Source organism: Pyrus communis, chromosome 15 (genome assembly GCF_041283825.1).
Source record: "Pyrus communis isolate YQ-2024b chromosome 15, ASM4128382v1, whole genome shotgun sequence".
NCBI classification, from domain to species: Eukaryota; Viridiplantae; Streptophyta; class Magnoliopsida; order Rosales; family Rosaceae; genus Pyrus; species Pyrus communis.
The window spans coordinates 16,427,349-16,444,920 of NC_142579.1; the positions used below are offsets into that span (position 1 = coordinate 16,427,349).

Below are 17,572 nucleotides of genomic sequence, written 5' to 3' on the forward strand. Positions count from 1 at the left end.
TAGCAAACCAATCCAAAAGATTTGGCTGAGCATCTTTTATAAAGCCTACTTTTATAGTTGTACACAAATTAGGTACAAGCCATTCTTTCCAAGTGTTTCGATCACATAAGATAAGTATGTTTATTAATATGAATCGTCCCATGTTCCACAAAGGTAAATCTATATACATAAAATGTAAGGTAGAATGCTTAGGTGGGGCGATACCAACGCGGATGGGATCGATACATCTCCATTTAGCAAGCCAAGCGTAGAAAAAGAAGGCGCACCATTATATGTATGACTCTGAATTCCTGCCTCAGCTTGTATTTAACAAGGGAAGCTTAGTATCAGGAATTCGGGAGATGCAAGGATCTAATGGCGTGTTCTATCTATTTGCCCGGCAATGCTCTATTTCCCGAGTAGATACCAACAAAATTAATATCGTAGACAAGAGTAGCATTTCCAGGTATATTGCAGTCACCTATAAAAGATATACATATATTAGTTTTTGATAGTTTCCAAGACTTAAAACGACTGACTGTATGTTTAAATTACTTTAGTTTTTCACCTTAAGCTCTAGGAATAAATTAGCAAGCCTCAGATTTCGAGAAACTGTAGCATACATCATCATTATACCATCGATATAAGTAACTGTCCTTGACATCCAGTTTTTACTTTTCTAAGAAATTATGGTAGCCGATATCGACAAGAGTTTTGTACCGCAAAGTTAACTGATCGTATATACCTAGTATTTCCACATGTACACAGATAGTGAGGATGATAATGATTCAATAATGTCTTTTGTAAGATCATAGAAAGTTTCAAGTTTCTGATGATGATTTTGGTTGACAACAAGAGTCTGTTAGAATATGAACTATTTGATGGTGTATTTGCAGTAATTTAGCACAGAGAGAAAGAAGATTTAGAGAGAGAGAGAGAGAGAGAGAGAGAGAGAGAGAGAGAGAGAGAGAGTGCTCAGAATTTCAGAGAGAGCTAGAATGCTCTTCTGCGTGTGCTCATTTCATTACATCAGCATTTACATAACCGTTAGAGAGGGAGAGAATCTAGGAGAGCCTATGGGCTCATCCAACCATTCATTACAAGACCCTGTGAGATCTTGACACTTGCTCCATTTGAGCCTACTACAAATTGATCTAATCTCAGCCCTTGATCACTAACAACTCTAATTACTCAAACTAATATCTTGCTACAAATAATGAAATGACAGTTTAAACCTTAATCAACCAACACTCCCTTCTAACGTCTTGATTGAAATTACTCCAAGCCTGTCCCTCAAAGCACATAATTTGTCTTTTGCCAAAGCTTTGGTGAAGATGTCTGCCAATTGCTCCTCACTCATGCATAATTGTAAATCAGTTATTCCTTATTGGATTGCATCCCTGATGAAATGGAATTTCCTCTTGATATGTTTAGACCTCTGATGAAATACAGGGTTCTTTGACATTGCAATTGCAGATGTGTTGTCACACATCAAGAGGGTTGGTTCAATCAGTTCTTCACCAAAATCATGCAACACAAATCTCAGCATATGGCTTGAGTAGTAGCTTCAGAGGCACTCATATAATCGGCTTTTGCAGTTGAGAGTGCAACACTTTGTTGCTTTATAGAGGCCCAAGAGAAAGCACCACTACCAAAGCTAAAAGCATAGCCTAATGTGGATTTCATGTCATTTTCATCCCCACTCCAGTCACTATCACAGAAACCTATAAGCAAGGATGCATTTCCTTTCTTATACTTGATTCCATAATCCATAATTCCTTGCACATATCTCAGGATCCTCTTGGCAGTGCCAAGATGCTTGGTGAAGGGACAATGCATGTATCTGGCAAGTACACAGGCTGAGTACATGATATCAGGCCTTGTTGTAGCCAAATACAGAAGGCTGCCAACAATTCTTCTATACAATTCCTCATCTGCAACCTCACTTCCATCATATTTCCTTAGCTTATCAGTGGGAGGTAGAGGGATTGAGACAGATTTGCAATTCTTCAATCCAAACTTGTCAATCAAACTCAATGCATATTTCTTTTGATGAATGAATATGCTCCCTTCTTGTTGAATAACTCCAATTCCCAAAAATGATGCAACAGTCCTAAGTTTGTCATCTCATACTTACTCATCATGTCACATTTGAAATCTTCAATCATCTGTGAACAACTTATCGTGTAGACAATGTCATCCACATATATTGAAACAATTAAAGTTCCATGTCCTTCCTTATGCTTCACATATAGAGTAGATTCACTCTCATCATGTCACATTTGAAATCTTCAATCATTTGTGAACAACTTCTCGTGTAGACAATGTCATCCACATATATTGAAACAATTAAAGTTCCATATCCTTCCTTATGCTTCACATATAGAGTAGATTCACTTGGACTTTTTGTAAACCCACACTGCACCAAGTAGGTGTCAATGTTGTTATACCAAGCTCTGGGAGCTTGCTTCAGTCCATACAAGGCTTTCTTTATCTTGTATACCTTGTGTTCTTCTCCCTTGACAAGACACCCATCTAGTTGATCTATATACACTTCTTCTTCAAGGATCCCATTCAGAAAAGTAGACTTCACATCTAACTGGAACAATTTCTATCCATTCTGTGCTGCCAAAGCAATGAGAGTCCTCGTAGTGTCTAATCTAGCCACAGGTGCAAAAGTCTCATTAAAATCAATCTTAAGCTTTTGAGTGTACCCTTTGGCAACTAATCTTGCCATGTGTTTTTGTATAGTGCCATCTAGATTCAGCTTGGTTTTGAAAATCCACTTTACTCAAACAATTGGTTTGTTACTTGGCTTATTAACCAATTTCCAAGTACCATTCTTCTCAATCATAGTGATCTCATCATTCATTGCTTTCTTCTAAGCTTCATCTTGAGAGGCTTCATTGTAGTTCTCACGGTCAATGACACTGAGTATACACTTAGCAAACACTTCACTCAAGTTTCTCCACTTCTTTGGTGTATTGTCATAAGTTTCTGGGAGTTGGATCTCACTCTCCACATTCACAGCATTAGAAACATTACTGTGTACACTAGTAATACACTCTTCACCTGTGGTTAAATCATTCGACTTAGAAGAATCAATATTAGATTCGTCATATACACCATTTTCAATCTCAGTTATGCTTACACCTTCATCAGCTTCTGAATAGGGCAGAGGGATATGCACTGTCTCCATATTCTCCCAATTGAGCACTGCATCTTCATAAAAAATGACACTTCTGGAAACAATGATCTTGTTGCTTTTTAGATCATACACTCTATAACCCGTCTCTTTTGTCCTATATCCAACAAATACACCTTTCTGTCCAGTTTCATCCAATTTTTGCCTTAACTGAGTTGGAACACGAGTGTAGCACACAAAACCAAAAATTCTCAAGTGCTTTACTCCTGGTTTTCTACCACAAAACTCTTCAAAGGGAGTCTTGTTTTCCAATGCTTTTGTAGGACACCTATTAAGTAGGTAGACAACAGTGTAAACTACTTCACCCCAGAACTGGAGTGGTAGCTTCTTTTTATAGAGCATGGTTCTTGCCATCTCTACAATGGTACGATTCTTCCTCTTAACAATGCCATTTTTCTGGGGAGATAAGCAACAATGAATTGCTTTTCAATACCAACATCTTCACAAAACTTGTCAAATTCCAGAGATGTATACTTTCTTCCCCTGTGACTTCTGAGCTTTTTTAACTTGTGACCAATTTGTAGTTCAACCATAGCCTTGAACATTTTAAAAATTCTGAATACCTCAGACTTATACTTCAAGAAATAGACCCAACACATCCTTGACTTGTCATTGATGAAGGTAAGGAAGTATCTGCTGCCACCAAGAATCTCACTCATGGGTCCACACACATCTGTGTGTACAAGTTCTAGTGGAAATGTTGCCCTCCGTCTCTGTTCTTTTTTGAAGGCCTCTTTATGAGCCTTTCCAGTGGCACACCCTTCATACACCTGATTGTGCTCTTGTAGGTGAGGCAGACCATACACCATGCACCTTTCTTGCATCATTCTCAAACTATCATAGTTCAGATGCTTAAATCTTCTCAGCCATTTCCATGTATATCTTTCAATAGTTGCTCTATTTGCTACAATGTGATTCATAGATTCAAACATTAGAGGAAAACATATATATTTCCCTTCATTTGCACAATAGCAACATGGTCTTGTAGTTCCCTATCACCAAATATGCAAGCCATGAAATCACCAAATATTAGCCATTACCTATGTTCTACCATTTGGCCTACACTGAGAAGGTTCTCATCTAAACCAGGTACAATCATGACTTCTGGTATGTACCTAGTTCCTCTCTTAGTCTCCACTACCAGTGTCCCTTTCCCAATTGAATCAACCAAGTCCCATGTGCCCATTTTCACATTACACCTTATACTCCTGTCAATGTTGATAAGCAATGATTCAGTACTAGTCATGTGGTTACTGCAAACACTGTCCAGATACCAAACACCACTATTTTCTTGCAGAGAGGCCTTATGGCAAGCATAGAACATCATTGCATTGTCCTGAACATGGTTCAAATAGTTTGCAGCATATGTTTTCTTAGGCTAATGACAATCCTTCACTACATGTCCAAATCTGTTGCGATTATGGTATTTAAGTTTTCCCTTAAACCAACACAATCCTTCACTATAGATTTTTCACTTTTGTTTAACGCCCTCAGTGATCTCACCTTGTCTCTCAGGCTGGTGAGTATTGTTTTCCCATTTCTTAGGCTTAGACTTCCAATTCTTCTTTCCCTTACTGTGATTTCCCTGTGTGAAAAAGCATGCTCTTAGCTTGCATCATCATCCCCATATCTACTCACCCTTGGAGTAGATCCCACGCACCCTTGGATGTCTCTTGGTTCACAATCCGAGGGAAGATCTCTTTAGAGACTACACTCTGAATGATTCCAATGCTTTAGCATCCTTCATTGGTTGATCCTCCATGAGTGCACTGAGCTCATCATCATCTCCTTCAACGTTGTCCAACTAGGATGAATCTTCCTTGCCATCCTCCTTCTTTGTTTTTTCCTTTTCTCCCTTCTTCTTCGATTCTGGAATAGTAATCCCCTTGTCTACCAATTTCCAAATCCCATACGATTTGAAAATGGTGACCATTCTCACCTTCCAGAACTCGAACTCCATTCCATAAAAAACGGGAGCTCGTAAATCGCTGCTTCCAGACCCAGCCATTTCAGCTTGAATCAGAAGGAAATTGAGAGTTTTCTCGTTGGATTCTTTCGCACAATTTCACAGAAATCAACGCCCAGTCCGAAATCGAACCTAGGCTCTTGATACCATGTTAGAATCTAAACTATTTGATGGTGTATTTGCAACAATTTAGCACAGAGAGAAAGAAGATTTAGAGAGAGAGAGTGAAAAGATAGAGAGAGAGAGAGTGCTCAAAATTTCAGAGAGAGCTAGAATGCTCTTCTGTGTGTGCTCATTTCATCACATCAGCATTTACATAACCGTTAGAGAGGGAGAGAATCTAGGAGAGCCTATGAGCTCATCCAACCATTCATTACAAGACCCTATGAGATCTTGACACTTGCTCACATTTGAGCCTACTACAAATTGATCTAATCTCAGCCCTTGATCACTAACAACTCTAATTACTCAAACTAACAGCTTGCTACAAATAATGAAATGACAGTTTAGACCATAATCAACCAACATAGTCGTATACGATAATCATGGAAGACTAAAGAATCATAATATTTTCAAATATAAAAGAAACTCACCTGAGAAGCATCCTGCAGGTTCTGGCCCATATGCTAAATGTGAAGGAATTTGAAGCTTCCGCTTTCCCCCTGTGTGATATTTGATGGGTTACAATTTGGTTTCTTCTTATTTTTTTCTTTCACAAATGGCAAGAAACATATAGAAACATAACCAGCTCTATCGTCTTACCTATTTGCATTGGAGGCACACCCTCACCCCCTAAAATACCTTGATCCAGTCCCCTAATAACCTGGACACCAGAATATAAAGATAAAGGTAAATGGGCATGAATAAATGAAGGTATGGAGGCGGACACTACTCCGAGAGAATCAAAAGAGAAGGAAAACTAAGCATATCTCAGGTCCACAATTTGATGTACTTCGTTTAGTTTCTTTATTCTACTCTGGTTTCTTAGAGCCTTTGGCTGCTTAGATTTTGACAAATGCAACACGAAAATTGTTTTTATTTAACGGGAGAAGCTTAGAATTAGTTTATTTTATTTAATTCTTAATTTTTGGACTTCGAATCAGGGGTTAATTCTCCATTTAGTATTATTGCTAATAATTTAGGATGAAAACCTTAAACAAGAAGCTAAGCAAGACTCTTCCTCTCCTATATATTCAAACCCACCATGATGAGCTTGAAAAACTAATGAATAATAAATACAATTAATATATGGATATTGCCATAGTAAAGTACAATGCTGATTAATACAAGAGGTGAAATATGTGATAAAATTTTGAAGTGTTTTGAAACCCGTTGCAACACATGCATGTGGAAATTGGAAAACACCAAGAAATCAACCACTTTACTGAGCTTTTCATGAAAACTCTCTCCAGTCTCTCCACTGTATGACTTTATCAATTTAGAGCACTGTTCTAAAAATCTCCGTCTGGCGCCACCTAGATGTTAGGCGTCTGGGCACGTTTCGATTCGTCCCTAGGTATTTGAAAATTAAGATAGTGCGCTTAGACCTGCTTAGGCATCCGCCTAGGCACCTGCTTAGGTCTCGACTCTCACTTAGACCAAAAAGCGATAACTTTTGTTTTGCATCTTAGTTTTTCAATAAAATGTGAGATGTGGAGCGAAAAATAATTGAGACAACTATGGAGGCGACACGTGGATTCTTTGGTAAAAATAACAAAATTACCCTCGAGGCACACCAGAACTCTTACACGCAAACAGTGGACAATCATAACTCAATCAATAAAATAGGTATTTATTCAAATCTTATTTCATCCATCCTCATCAAATCCTCCCTACAAGGTAATGTTCAATTATTCATTCAAAATAGGATTAATACCTAAATTAATTGATTAATTTCCTAATTAATTTTCTAATTAATTTCCTAATTGATTGCAAGATATTATTTTGACATAATACCTTGCAATTACACCAAAAAATCACCATAAGTGGCCAGACCCCTTTTCTCCAAATAGGGGCCGGCCACACCCCTATAAATAGCTCTCATTTCTCCCAAAAACGTAATTCGAACTCTCTTGCAAAATTCTCCCAATTTCTCTAAACACTTTTCCCTCAAATTCTAACTTTGGCATTGGAGGTTCTTTGGCCAAAACCCCTCCATTCATCGTGGGTGCGTGAAGCTCTTGGCCTTTTCCTAAGGTGTTAATTATTTTGCAGGTGCATTTTCATCCAAGAAGAACAATGCTGAAATTTGCATCCACATAAGAGACTTTTGAATACTTGGATTAACACTCATTATATGTTTATTCCCCATGTTTTCAAGATGTTCTAATACTTTATAATTTATACATCATTTTATTTTGCAATTTAGGTATCCCAATATAATTATGTGTGTTGTTTTTTAAGCATAAATGACACTTATTTATACAATATATAATAAATTTACTTGAATCCGCCTAGGCCCTACCTAGCCGCCTAGGGGATAGGCTTCAACCTGCCCCCCGACTAGCGCCTAGCGTCTTTTAGAACCTTGATTTAGAGATATCTGAAAAGAAAATGTTTCGTTTGATTCTGATACTGCTTTAAATTGGAGAAAATGAGTGAACATCCAAGCTAGCCAATTATTGTTTTTACTTTGATATTACAAAAGGTCATGCCGAGTTTTCTTCGACGAGGCTACAATATTGATGGAGGCATCAGGAAACCTTTATCAGCTATTGATAATATCATTCATGATCAGTTTGATTGTGGCCGGAAACATTGCAAACCTTAATAATTAGTTTATTCCAACAATGGGAGAATGATAACAAAGAAAAAAAATCGAATACACCTTTAGTTAAGACTTCAGAGAATGATTAAAATGCATCTAAGTACGTAAAAGAGGAACAGCCACAGAACAGAGAATCGGCAATTCATAGAAAGCACATGCAGAAATTAAGTGTAAGATGACTATCTGGAAAGAATTTTCACTAGTTCTTGTGGCTTTTATGCTGATTACGCAGTATGATTCTCGATTTAAAAGCTTCACGCATAATTAAAGTCATCATATAAGAAATAAAAGAGATAATGTTCTCATCTAATTGATACTACAAAATTTTCATACCTTGCCAACACCAATACGCAAAGTTAGAGGTCTGCCTCGTTTGTAGCTACTGTCAAAGACTGTTCCATCAGCGAATCTTGCGGTGTAGTGAATCTGTGTTCGTTAAAACAGACTATTGTATTATTAAGTTGTGTTTGATAGACATATCTCCTAATAACTTCACTTTTAGAAAAAGGAGAAATGACTCGGTACCAAGATAAGGTTGTTTATCAATTCATTCAATCATCGAAATCTTGGTATGCCAATTTTGGTCATCTATTTCCTAAATGTGTGCTGCCAAGTTCTGTTTAGTTCTTGCAGCCCTAGTGACCTACACACAAGGGAGAAAGTTGGCGAGCATTTGACGTTGTGCCTTATTGCAATCGTCAAATTTCTGTCTGAACAATTTTGAGTTTTTGGAATCAATCATTTAATTGACAGACCAAGAAAACGGTATCACAAAACTAGTTGAGTAGACCAAAACTGATGCTGCTTGTGTATTTGGTATTTTGGTGCAAATGAGTTGGAATACCTGTGTCTGCCAAGTAATGTGGAGAGAATTTCTCCCTGGAAGGTGAGAATAACTTCATTACAAATTTGGCTGGGGATAATAAGCTTCGTTTCAACTTCTTCACAAGTGGGAAGAAATGCGAGTATAATCTAATGCTTTGAAGTAAATTCTGTTCCAAACAGAGCGTACCTGATCTGTTTTGGGTAGATTCACACTAGACCATTAATTTGGTAAGCCATTGGCCCAAAACCAAAGGTACATCAATGGTCACTATATTGAAACAACCAACTTCACTTCTATCTTTCCCAATGTTTTAATCACATATATATGCATGTGTTTCGCAAGACGATATTCTACATTATCCTAAGCAGTGAGGAAAAGGGGATTCGAACTTGTGTGCAATTCGTAATCATATTGTATTTGACATCCATTAACAAGAAGCAAAACTTGTAATTCGAAAGTATGCAACAATAAAAAATAAACAGAAAAACCAAAAATTTTGTATGCTTTCTCTTTTGTTGAAATAAAAGACATAACATAGCGCTGAAGACAGCAGAAACTGGGAACTCACATTGATGAGCTCACCGCGAGGAGCTTCGACGCCGGGGCCAACTGAAACATCACAGAAACCAAGCCCAGAACGAACAAAGTTCAAGTCGCAGAGAGGCTCCCCCACGGTGGCGTAGTACTCAATTCTCGTGGCGTCAGCTTCCAAAGGAGACAATGCCATTATTGAAGATGCTAACAGCCCCATACCCACATCCATTACGGACTTCTTGCTCAAAATATTTGAAAATTTCCAGGAAGATTTGTTTGCATTGTTTGCAGTTGCTGAGAATGAAGAAGATGAACAAGAACAAGTGGAAGTGGGTTTGGAGGAGGAGAGTGAGGTTGTAGGAGGAGGATTAGGGCGTTGAATTTGGACTAGGGGCTTTGGAGTTGTAAGGATTAGAGTAGAAACCGCCATTTTTATTTATCTTAATTTGATTTTTGTAACTCTATCTGTTCTTGGTCTGGAGGTTTGAGAGCTGAATGACTGCTAACGACTCTTTTCATGAGAGGGAAAGAAGAGTGGATACGATGGGACCTGATTAGGGAACATATTGGCCGTAAATTTGGATAAGACCCCATCTTGCCTTTTTATTCAGCGAACAGAGTTCTTTGTTTCTTGTTTTTTTTTTTGAACAAAAGGTATTATTTACGTTAAGGGGAATGGGTGGGCTTAGACTCACAATGAATTAACAATAATGTGGTTCAAATTCGTCATTGGCAAGAACCGAACCTAAGACCTCTCACTTACAAGTGAAAGGAAAACACTACTAGACCGTAGCATTAAATCGCTTCAGTGAACAGAGTTAAGAGAACATTTCCAATGAGTGAGTTTTGCTTTCTGAGGGGCCTCTAGGTGCCGTCTCGTTAAAAGTACACGGCTGAATCATAAAAATAAATACATGGTACGAGCGGGTTCAAAGTGACTCGCATGGCTAGAACGATGTCAATATTGGTCATATATGATTGGCATATTTACAAAGTTTTTGATGTAGTTGTGGAGCAAAAAATAATCCAAAAAATTTAGAATAAGTCACCCTCATTAAATGGGCAGACCCACAAGTATTCTCACGCGCAGTTCAACATTTCTGGAGGATTGAGTAGCTAATTACAACATCTCCAAGCTTCCTTGCTCATGATTTGGAAAGTCAAAAGCATTTAAAATAGAATTAATTACCAAATTTTATCTTTAATATATTCATAATTGAAGATCAACTCAAACAAGTAAGGAATCCTTATCATAATCAATCTAGGATAATTATATGATAATTCTAAGATATTATCTCCCATTTAATACTTAGGGATAATTTTTTTCTCATTCATCCTACGGATGACAGACCTTGGTCAATGGGAAGCCGCCACATGTAGGATAAAAGCCTACTATGGTCGGCCACCTCCCTATAAATAGTCCATCTACACCATTTTCTGATAAGCATGTTGTTGCCCATACAAGCCCTAAACACTCACTCTTTTTAGAGATACTGAATTAGGCTTTGGAGATCCATTAGTCAACCCCCTTCCCAACCTCGTGGGCGCATGTGGCTTTGGTCCTTAGTCAAATGTGTTTATTGTTTTATAGGTACAAATTCATTAAGACTGAAGACGGTAGATTTTTTCTAACATAAATTGGTGTTTTCATTGAGACCCTGATTTAGTACACTCGAAGAAGACTCTCGAATTTGCTTTCAGATTTTTCTATTACATTTGATTTTTCACATGTATTATCATTGAATGTTTCCTATAACTACAACGAACAGAAGACCCTAGTTCGAAGGATGCGAACCAGAGGATAGAGATGAAGATGTGGCCCGTGCTAACGTTCTTCAAGGCTTAACGTGACGGCAAAAGGAACCCTGCCGCCACAGAGTACCACCACTGTTGTGGCCGCCACCTAGTAGCTAATGGCCAGGACCAATGCACCAGTAGCCTAGGTTGAGGCCCACTCCAAAAATGGCACAGCACTAAACCAAGGCCAAGAGGCCTAAGCACTAGTAGCCTAAGCTATTGTTCCAGCCCAGAAACCCCAAGCCCAGACAACTTATGCGTTAGCAGGCCTATAAACCAAAACGTCCAGGCCTTACAGGCCCAAAGTCATGCCAACCCAACATACACAGCAAAAGCCCAAGGACAAGCAGGCTGACCTGGCTCCGCACTTCAGCTCATGGCCGACCGGATCTTAGGTCCTAAATCAGTTGAACAGACTTGGCTCCAAGTCACCGAATTGTCTCTAGCTCAGGCTGACTGACCAAATTGATTTTTGGATCGGCGACTGAACTAAGTTCTTCAGCCAAAAGCGCCCCCCCCCCCCCCCCAAATTCATCGTAGGCGCGTGAGGCTCTTGGCCTTGATCAAAGGTGTTGATTGTTTTGTAGGTGCAATTTTGTCAAAGAAGGAAAAGGTGAAAATTTGCATCCACAAAATCCAACCAGTCTTACCAAGAATTGGTATCCAAGGCCAACACCTCTGGATATTCAATTTGAAGAAAGAAATTTCTAAAGTCAATTTTGATCAATGTCGGCAAATAAACTCTATGAATGGAATATAGATGGTTTATCCGAACAAGAAATTCAAAACAAATTACAACATGTATCTATGGTTGCTAATAGTTATGTTACCAATAATAATCTTGAAATTTTGATATGTATAGTACTATAGATAATGTTTCCTTTTTAATAGTACTATAATTACTTTAAGCTGAATTCCAGACTCTTGAATGGAAACGAACAATTTGTTCAGGAGAACCGAGATGAGTTGATTGTTTAAGAATACCTCTGTAACCAATTTCAGAGGGATCCAACAATTTTGAATGAATTGACTGTAGGAATACCAAGACAGGGTAATGTCATGAGACTTGATTTGTTTGACTATGGAAGTATGAGTAGGAGACCAAGATGGGGGATTAGTCTTGAGCCTGTCAAATAATGGTTTGCATTGTTCTCTCAATTTTGGGTAGAATTCTGCAACATAATTTAATGATCCTAGAACTCTCTGGAGTTGAGTTTTGTCAATGATTTCATCTAAGAATTTATCTGCAAACTAGATGACTCTGTTTATGAGTTGGATTGTTGACTAATAAAGCTATTCGAATCAACAAGTCAAGCCATGTGAACGCAGCCAGTTACCATGTGAAGAATTCAATCATCATTTCAAGACACCATATGAAGCATTCAGACATTATTCGCATAGTAAAAGCAAGGAATCAATAAGTCAACAGGAATCACTCAGCACGTTCTACAGTAAAAGCAACAATTATTCCGACAAGTTCACTATTCATCAACAGTAAAAACAAGTCATCTTCCATCTCGTGCTTCAACAGTATAGAACTCAATCATTCAAGTCTCCTTTTCTAAGTCTATAAGAAGAAGACTCCGAAGACAATATATAGTTTCCACTGATTAGTTTTGACGAATGCTTTTATACCATGCCACACTTTTACTTATGATTATAAGTATTTATTGAGGCTGTTGAGATTTATGGGACTATTATAGCATGGTTATACATATTTTTATATGGTCATCATTCATGCTTACACCGGTGATTATAGTACTTGTCCGAGCCAAGGCTAGCTTCACGTGTATGTTTATATTGCATCGTTACGCTCATTATGGATCATTGAAGGTGCTAGCCTATACTAGTTTGCAATAGGCAACTAGGACTCATATGTGATGTGCTTAGTGCCAACTTTATATGTATGTAATACTTAACCGTAGATTATTAAACCTAGCTTGATCCATGTAGCTACATTCTGCATCGCGTTGTGTGTCTGTATAATTGTGATGAGCATGCTATTTTATATAGTTGAGATGTTATGGTTTACTATACATTTAAAAATTGAAATTTTACAATAATTGATTTTCATACTATTACACAGTATGACATGAGCCGAGCATATTATTTTATATTACTGAGGTATTGTGGTTTACCGTATACTTGGAGTTAATTGTTTTATACGGTATTTGATTTTTATACTTATATGTATTATGATTTTGGAAACTATGTGGGTTTTACAGCGAAGAGATATTGTGTTAAGAAAAACAAGGTTTTATTAAACCCTTATTTTTGCCCACTCACACTTTCTGTTTTGCATCCCTCTAAGAGTTCGTAGCTGGATTTATATGGTCGGCAAGGGTTCATTGGTGGTTCTGACATCCAAGCCAATAACTGTAGGAAGTTTTAATTCTGGTAGTTGTGTAATATCCATCTTACCAAGATGAGAATATTCTTACTTTTACTCCACTATTGCTATGCTTTGATGATTACATAATTTGTCATATAGGTATATTTGCAATGTGCACTCCCAGATATTGGCCATCACACTTTGATTTTGGTGTCGACCTAGATATCCAAGTTGAGGTGTGTCAAATTTTCCTTTAATAAAAATGAAGTGTGAACATTGATAAGTCAAGTTATAGGTAACATGGATTCACTTTTCAAAAGAAGAAGCTTTCTACACACCCTTTTGTTTTTTTTCCCTTAATTTTCATTATTTGTTAAATATAATGGATAAAACAAAAACAAAAAAAATACTTTGCGGGAAGTGAACTAAAAGTAGTTCAGAAATCATTTCCTTTCAAAACAAGCTGTAAAGATTTACATATAGGTACAAATACAATACAGTTGAAAATTTTGGGACATTTCATCCCTAAGCTGGATTTTTACAATAAAAATGTATATTTGTTTCTTAATTATCTCCCCCTTTCCTTATAACCTCTTTGTTTGTGATATTTACCGGATCACCCAAATCAAATGTTCTAATGACTATGGCCGGACTCCTCTGGTTTCACCACAGCCCATAATGGAGGAAGGCAGTTTTCCCACCTTATCGATGCCTGATTCAAACACCACACCCATTCCCATGTAGAAATGAGACTCTATGTGGCAATGAAACGCCCACGCCCCTGGATTGTCTGCCTTGAACCTCAATGCTGTCCATCCGTAAAGATGAACCGGCACCGTGTTCTTCATGATTGGATTCACCAAATTGTACTTTTTTGGGTCATTGAACATGTCAAACTTTCCCTCTCCGTGTCCGAGCACCCAAAAATCGTGCCCGTGAAGATGCCATGGATGCGTCTCGCTGTTGTTTGGGTTCCTGGTGTTTGCATTTTGCAGTATTATGTCCACTGTTGTATTGAACTTGAGCCTGTAAATTCCATTGCTTGTGGTTCCATTTGTGTTGTTTTGTACTTTGTAAATGTCGTAATTTACAAAGTCATACCCATCGGGTGGAGGTGTTTGATCAAATGCGTCGGTTAAATTCTCTTTGAGGGCAATCAGATAAGGCGTGTGAGGGTGATTGAAGGACACATTGTTCACCGACCACCGGACAACGCCGTTTACGGTGTTTTGTGTGTTGAGAAGCACAATCACTCTGTCTGAAGTTGCAGGAGGCGTGTGGATGAAGCCTTGGCGTGCCTTAATGGCAAGACTTTGATCCAGTCGAGCGCGAACGTTATTCCAAGCAGGGCCTGCTGGTGGCACGGATGGAGGAGACCTCCGAGGATGGTTTGGATAGTAATTGAAAATGCCCAAACCTGGTGGCGTGGTGGCATTGCGGCTAACCACATTGGTTGTGATCCAATAGTTTCTTGAAGGGTCTTGGTCTGCTTTTACTAGCACAGAGTATGTCTCACCGGAATATAAGAAGAGGTTCTTTACGACAAATGGCTCAACGTTATGCCCGTCCGCTTCCACCACCGTCATGTTATGGCCCTGCATTATGGAGACGAGAATTAAAGTTAATTTAGGACATGCTAGTAATTAAGGCCACAATTAATTCACGTACTTATATGTATCAAGGTTGATTAAACTACCTCTATTTCGAAACTGAGGGCTGATAGAGCAGTCAAGCTAGCAATTCTGAGTCGGTAAGTTTTGCCGGGGACCATTGTCATTGCATAAGGAGAGCATTCGGGGTTGCTTGCGTTACAAACACTGGGATCCAAGCTTGGAGTGGTCAGGGAAGAGCAGTTGAATCTTCCTTTACCTTGTATCAGAAGCGACTGAAATTTTATACAGATCGAAAAGGAAAAATCATTAGCGTTTGTTACCAAAATAAAAGTGAATGTATATGGTTGTAGAGGAATGCAGTAACGTAATTACCTGAGGTTCCCCAACAAAGGCAAACTTAGAATTGGGCGCGGACAGCCCAACGGCATGTTCGTAAGTGCTTTTGTGGTACCAGTCGTTGAGTATGATGCTTCGATCATAATCGTAAGCAAAGGGCTCGGATTCTCCATCTCGAAGTGCTACGCGGATTGAACCGTATATTCCAGCTTCTCTTTGCATTCCGTAATGGGCATGGTACAGGTATGTCCCAGGCTGCAAATTAATTGAAATTTATTAGTTATATATGTGAATCAGTCATTATTATATTCAAGTATAATATTTAATCCAATTCAAGAACAAGAAGCAACAGTCTATGGATAATATATAATATAATTAACTTTTATTTACCCTATCAACCACAAACTGATATTTGAAGGTATCTCCAGGCAGTATTGGACACTGAGTCACCCCTTCGGATCCATCATACCACGGTGTTCCAATCTGCAACATAAAACACAAATATACACAAACCAGTCACGTTGTTTTCTATTTCTTTCAAACGACACCTCGACGTCACGAGAGAAACTTACGGAGAAGCAAAGGAATTAACACCTAGACACGAAAAATCAAACAAAACCGATGATTGTGTGTGTGCTAGCTAGGTACGTACCTGCCGGATTCCATGCCAGTGTATGGCGGTATTTTCTGTCCCGAGACTGTTAGTAACCTCAACGATGATTGTGTCGCCCTGCTGGGCACGTATGGTCGGTCCAGGACTTAATCCATTGACGGTTATAACCAGTTTCTTGAAGCAGTCAGGGGACTTGTACTCGTACTTGAGCTCCCATTTGTAATGCCTAATTCTACCCTCCACAACTGGAACCTCAATAATCAAGCACAGAACACATACCAACAGAGCCACCGCCGATTTAAAAACGACACCGTGATTTCTCTGTAAATGCTCAGCCATTTCTGTCTTGGAACTGCAGACTAAATTTTTGAAGTTGATGAAATGTTGGTTTTGTTTGATTGCTTTCCGCTTCAGCTTCGTTATATAGTTTCTGAGCTTTTTTTGGTCAAATGTGCTAAATAAGACATAATCAAACTCGGGTGAACAAATTAAATTACTGGGCATCTTCCTTTCTCTCTCTCTCTCTCTCTCTCTCTCTGTCCTTAAATAATTCATATATCGAGTTCTATCTACTAACAGTTTGACATGTTCTTCATATTGGAAACAGCGTGGAAGGTAGGAAATTTTGTAGTCCTTGATCTTCTCCTTGACTTTAATTTTTCAACTACTCTTTTCTTTTTGTTTTATGAGTGATTACACTATTGTTACATTGAAATCACCGTGAGTCATTTGTGTAGAAACTAAACTTATAAATTCAATATATTAAACTAAAAAATAAGAATCAAACTCATTTCTAATCCAGTGTAAAAGACGTGATAGAGTCCCTTCCGAGTCCCTTCCCCTCTATATGTATATAATTCTTCGTCTCAGTTTCTAAGAAAATTGTGTGTACAATGTATAGTAGTATATAATAGTTGTGCTAATCATTGAATGTTATAAGTTCAGTCTTCCTCTTCTTTAGAGAATGTTGAAAGAGTAAGCTAGGAAGACTAAATATCTAATTCAAATTTTAGACTAACGTACGTACAACATTGTATCATAGTTACATAGCCTCCAATTTCTAATTGGTCAAATCATTTAATATTCTCCACGTTGAACTTTTCCTTTTCGACAGAGTTTGTGTTGCATTTGTATACGATATTGTTTATAATTTTTAACTGGATGTATATGATAAGCAAAAACAAATGAAATTGCTTACAATACAAGAATGAGGTGACAATTTCTATATTGACCATAATGATGCAAACGCATTTGATCAGATTTGTCCTCAAAGAGGAAGTATCTTCTTTTTGACAAAATCCCGTATCTTTACATGGGGAAATACAACAACAAAAAATAAATAAATAAAAAAAAAAAAAAGACAAAATAAAAAAATTAGAATTCAAAAGAAAAAACCAAAGTTTGGAACGAATTGGGTAAATGTTGAAATAATAGTGGGAAATGAATGCCCACATAGAAACTGAAGACATTGGGTAGATTTTTAATGCCCATAAAATTAATCTTGATTTGGGAGATGAAGAAAGATTATATTGTCAAAGATGTGCGCTTGGAGTTGCTCTATAAATAGAGCACTCCGTATGCTTTCAATAGAGAGCAAAGAAAAA

The 17,572-nt window shown here is 37.9% G+C and overlaps 2 protein-coding genes across 2 annotated transcripts; both read right to left on the reverse strand.

The window, feature by feature from the left end:
• Positions 1–9,851, reverse strand: PNSL4 (FK506-binding protein 16-2). Its single transcript, XM_068452373.2, has 5 exons — positions 9,312–9,851; positions 8,251–8,343; positions 5,913–5,973; positions 5,744–5,812; positions 1–460 (listed from the first exon to the last, which is right to left on the reverse strand). The coding sequence occupies exons 1-5, from the start codon at positions 9,705–9,707 to the stop codon at positions 369–371; spliced, it is 711 nt and encodes a 236-aa protein (XP_068308474.2). The 5' UTR covers positions 9,708–9,851; the 3' UTR covers positions 1–368.
• A 3,971-nt stretch (positions 9,852–13,822) lies between these two features.
• On the reverse strand, positions 13,823–16,523 carry LOC137711997 (L-ascorbate oxidase-like). Its single transcript, XM_068451153.2, has 5 exons — positions 16,008–16,523; positions 15,746–15,838; positions 15,392–15,610; positions 15,103–15,291; positions 13,823–15,001 (listed from the first exon to the last, which is right to left on the reverse strand). The coding sequence occupies exons 1-5, from the start codon at positions 16,521–16,523 to the stop codon at positions 14,048–14,050; spliced, it is 1,971 nt and encodes a 656-aa protein (XP_068307254.2). The 3' UTR covers positions 13,823–14,047.
• Positions 16,524–17,572: the final 1,049 nt, after the last annotated feature.

Coding starts and splice junctions, on each gene's coding strand:
- PNSL4 (XM_068452373.2), bottom strand. CDS start 9,707: ATGGCGGTTTCTACTCTAATCCTTACAACTCCAAAGCCCCTAGTCCAA. Junction 8,344..9,311: donor CTCGCGGTGAGCTCATCAAT/GTGAGTTCCCAG, acceptor TAACGAACACAG/ATTCACTACACCGCAAGATT. Junction 5,974..8,250: donor TGCGTATTGGTGTTGGCAAG/GTATGAAAATTT, acceptor TCTGGTGTCCAG/GTTATTAGGGGACTGGATCA.
- LOC137711997 (XM_068451153.2), bottom strand. CDS start 16,523: ATGAATTATTTAAGGACAGAGAGAGAGAGAGAGAGAGAGAGAGAAAGG. Junction 15,611..15,745: donor ATCAGTTTGTGGTTGATAGG/GTAAATAAAAGT, acceptor ATTAATTTGCAG/CCTGGGACATACCTGTACCA. Junction 15,292..15,391: donor CCTTTGTTGGGGAACCTCAG/GTAATTACGTTA, acceptor ATAAAATTTCAG/TCGCTTCTGATACAAGGTAA.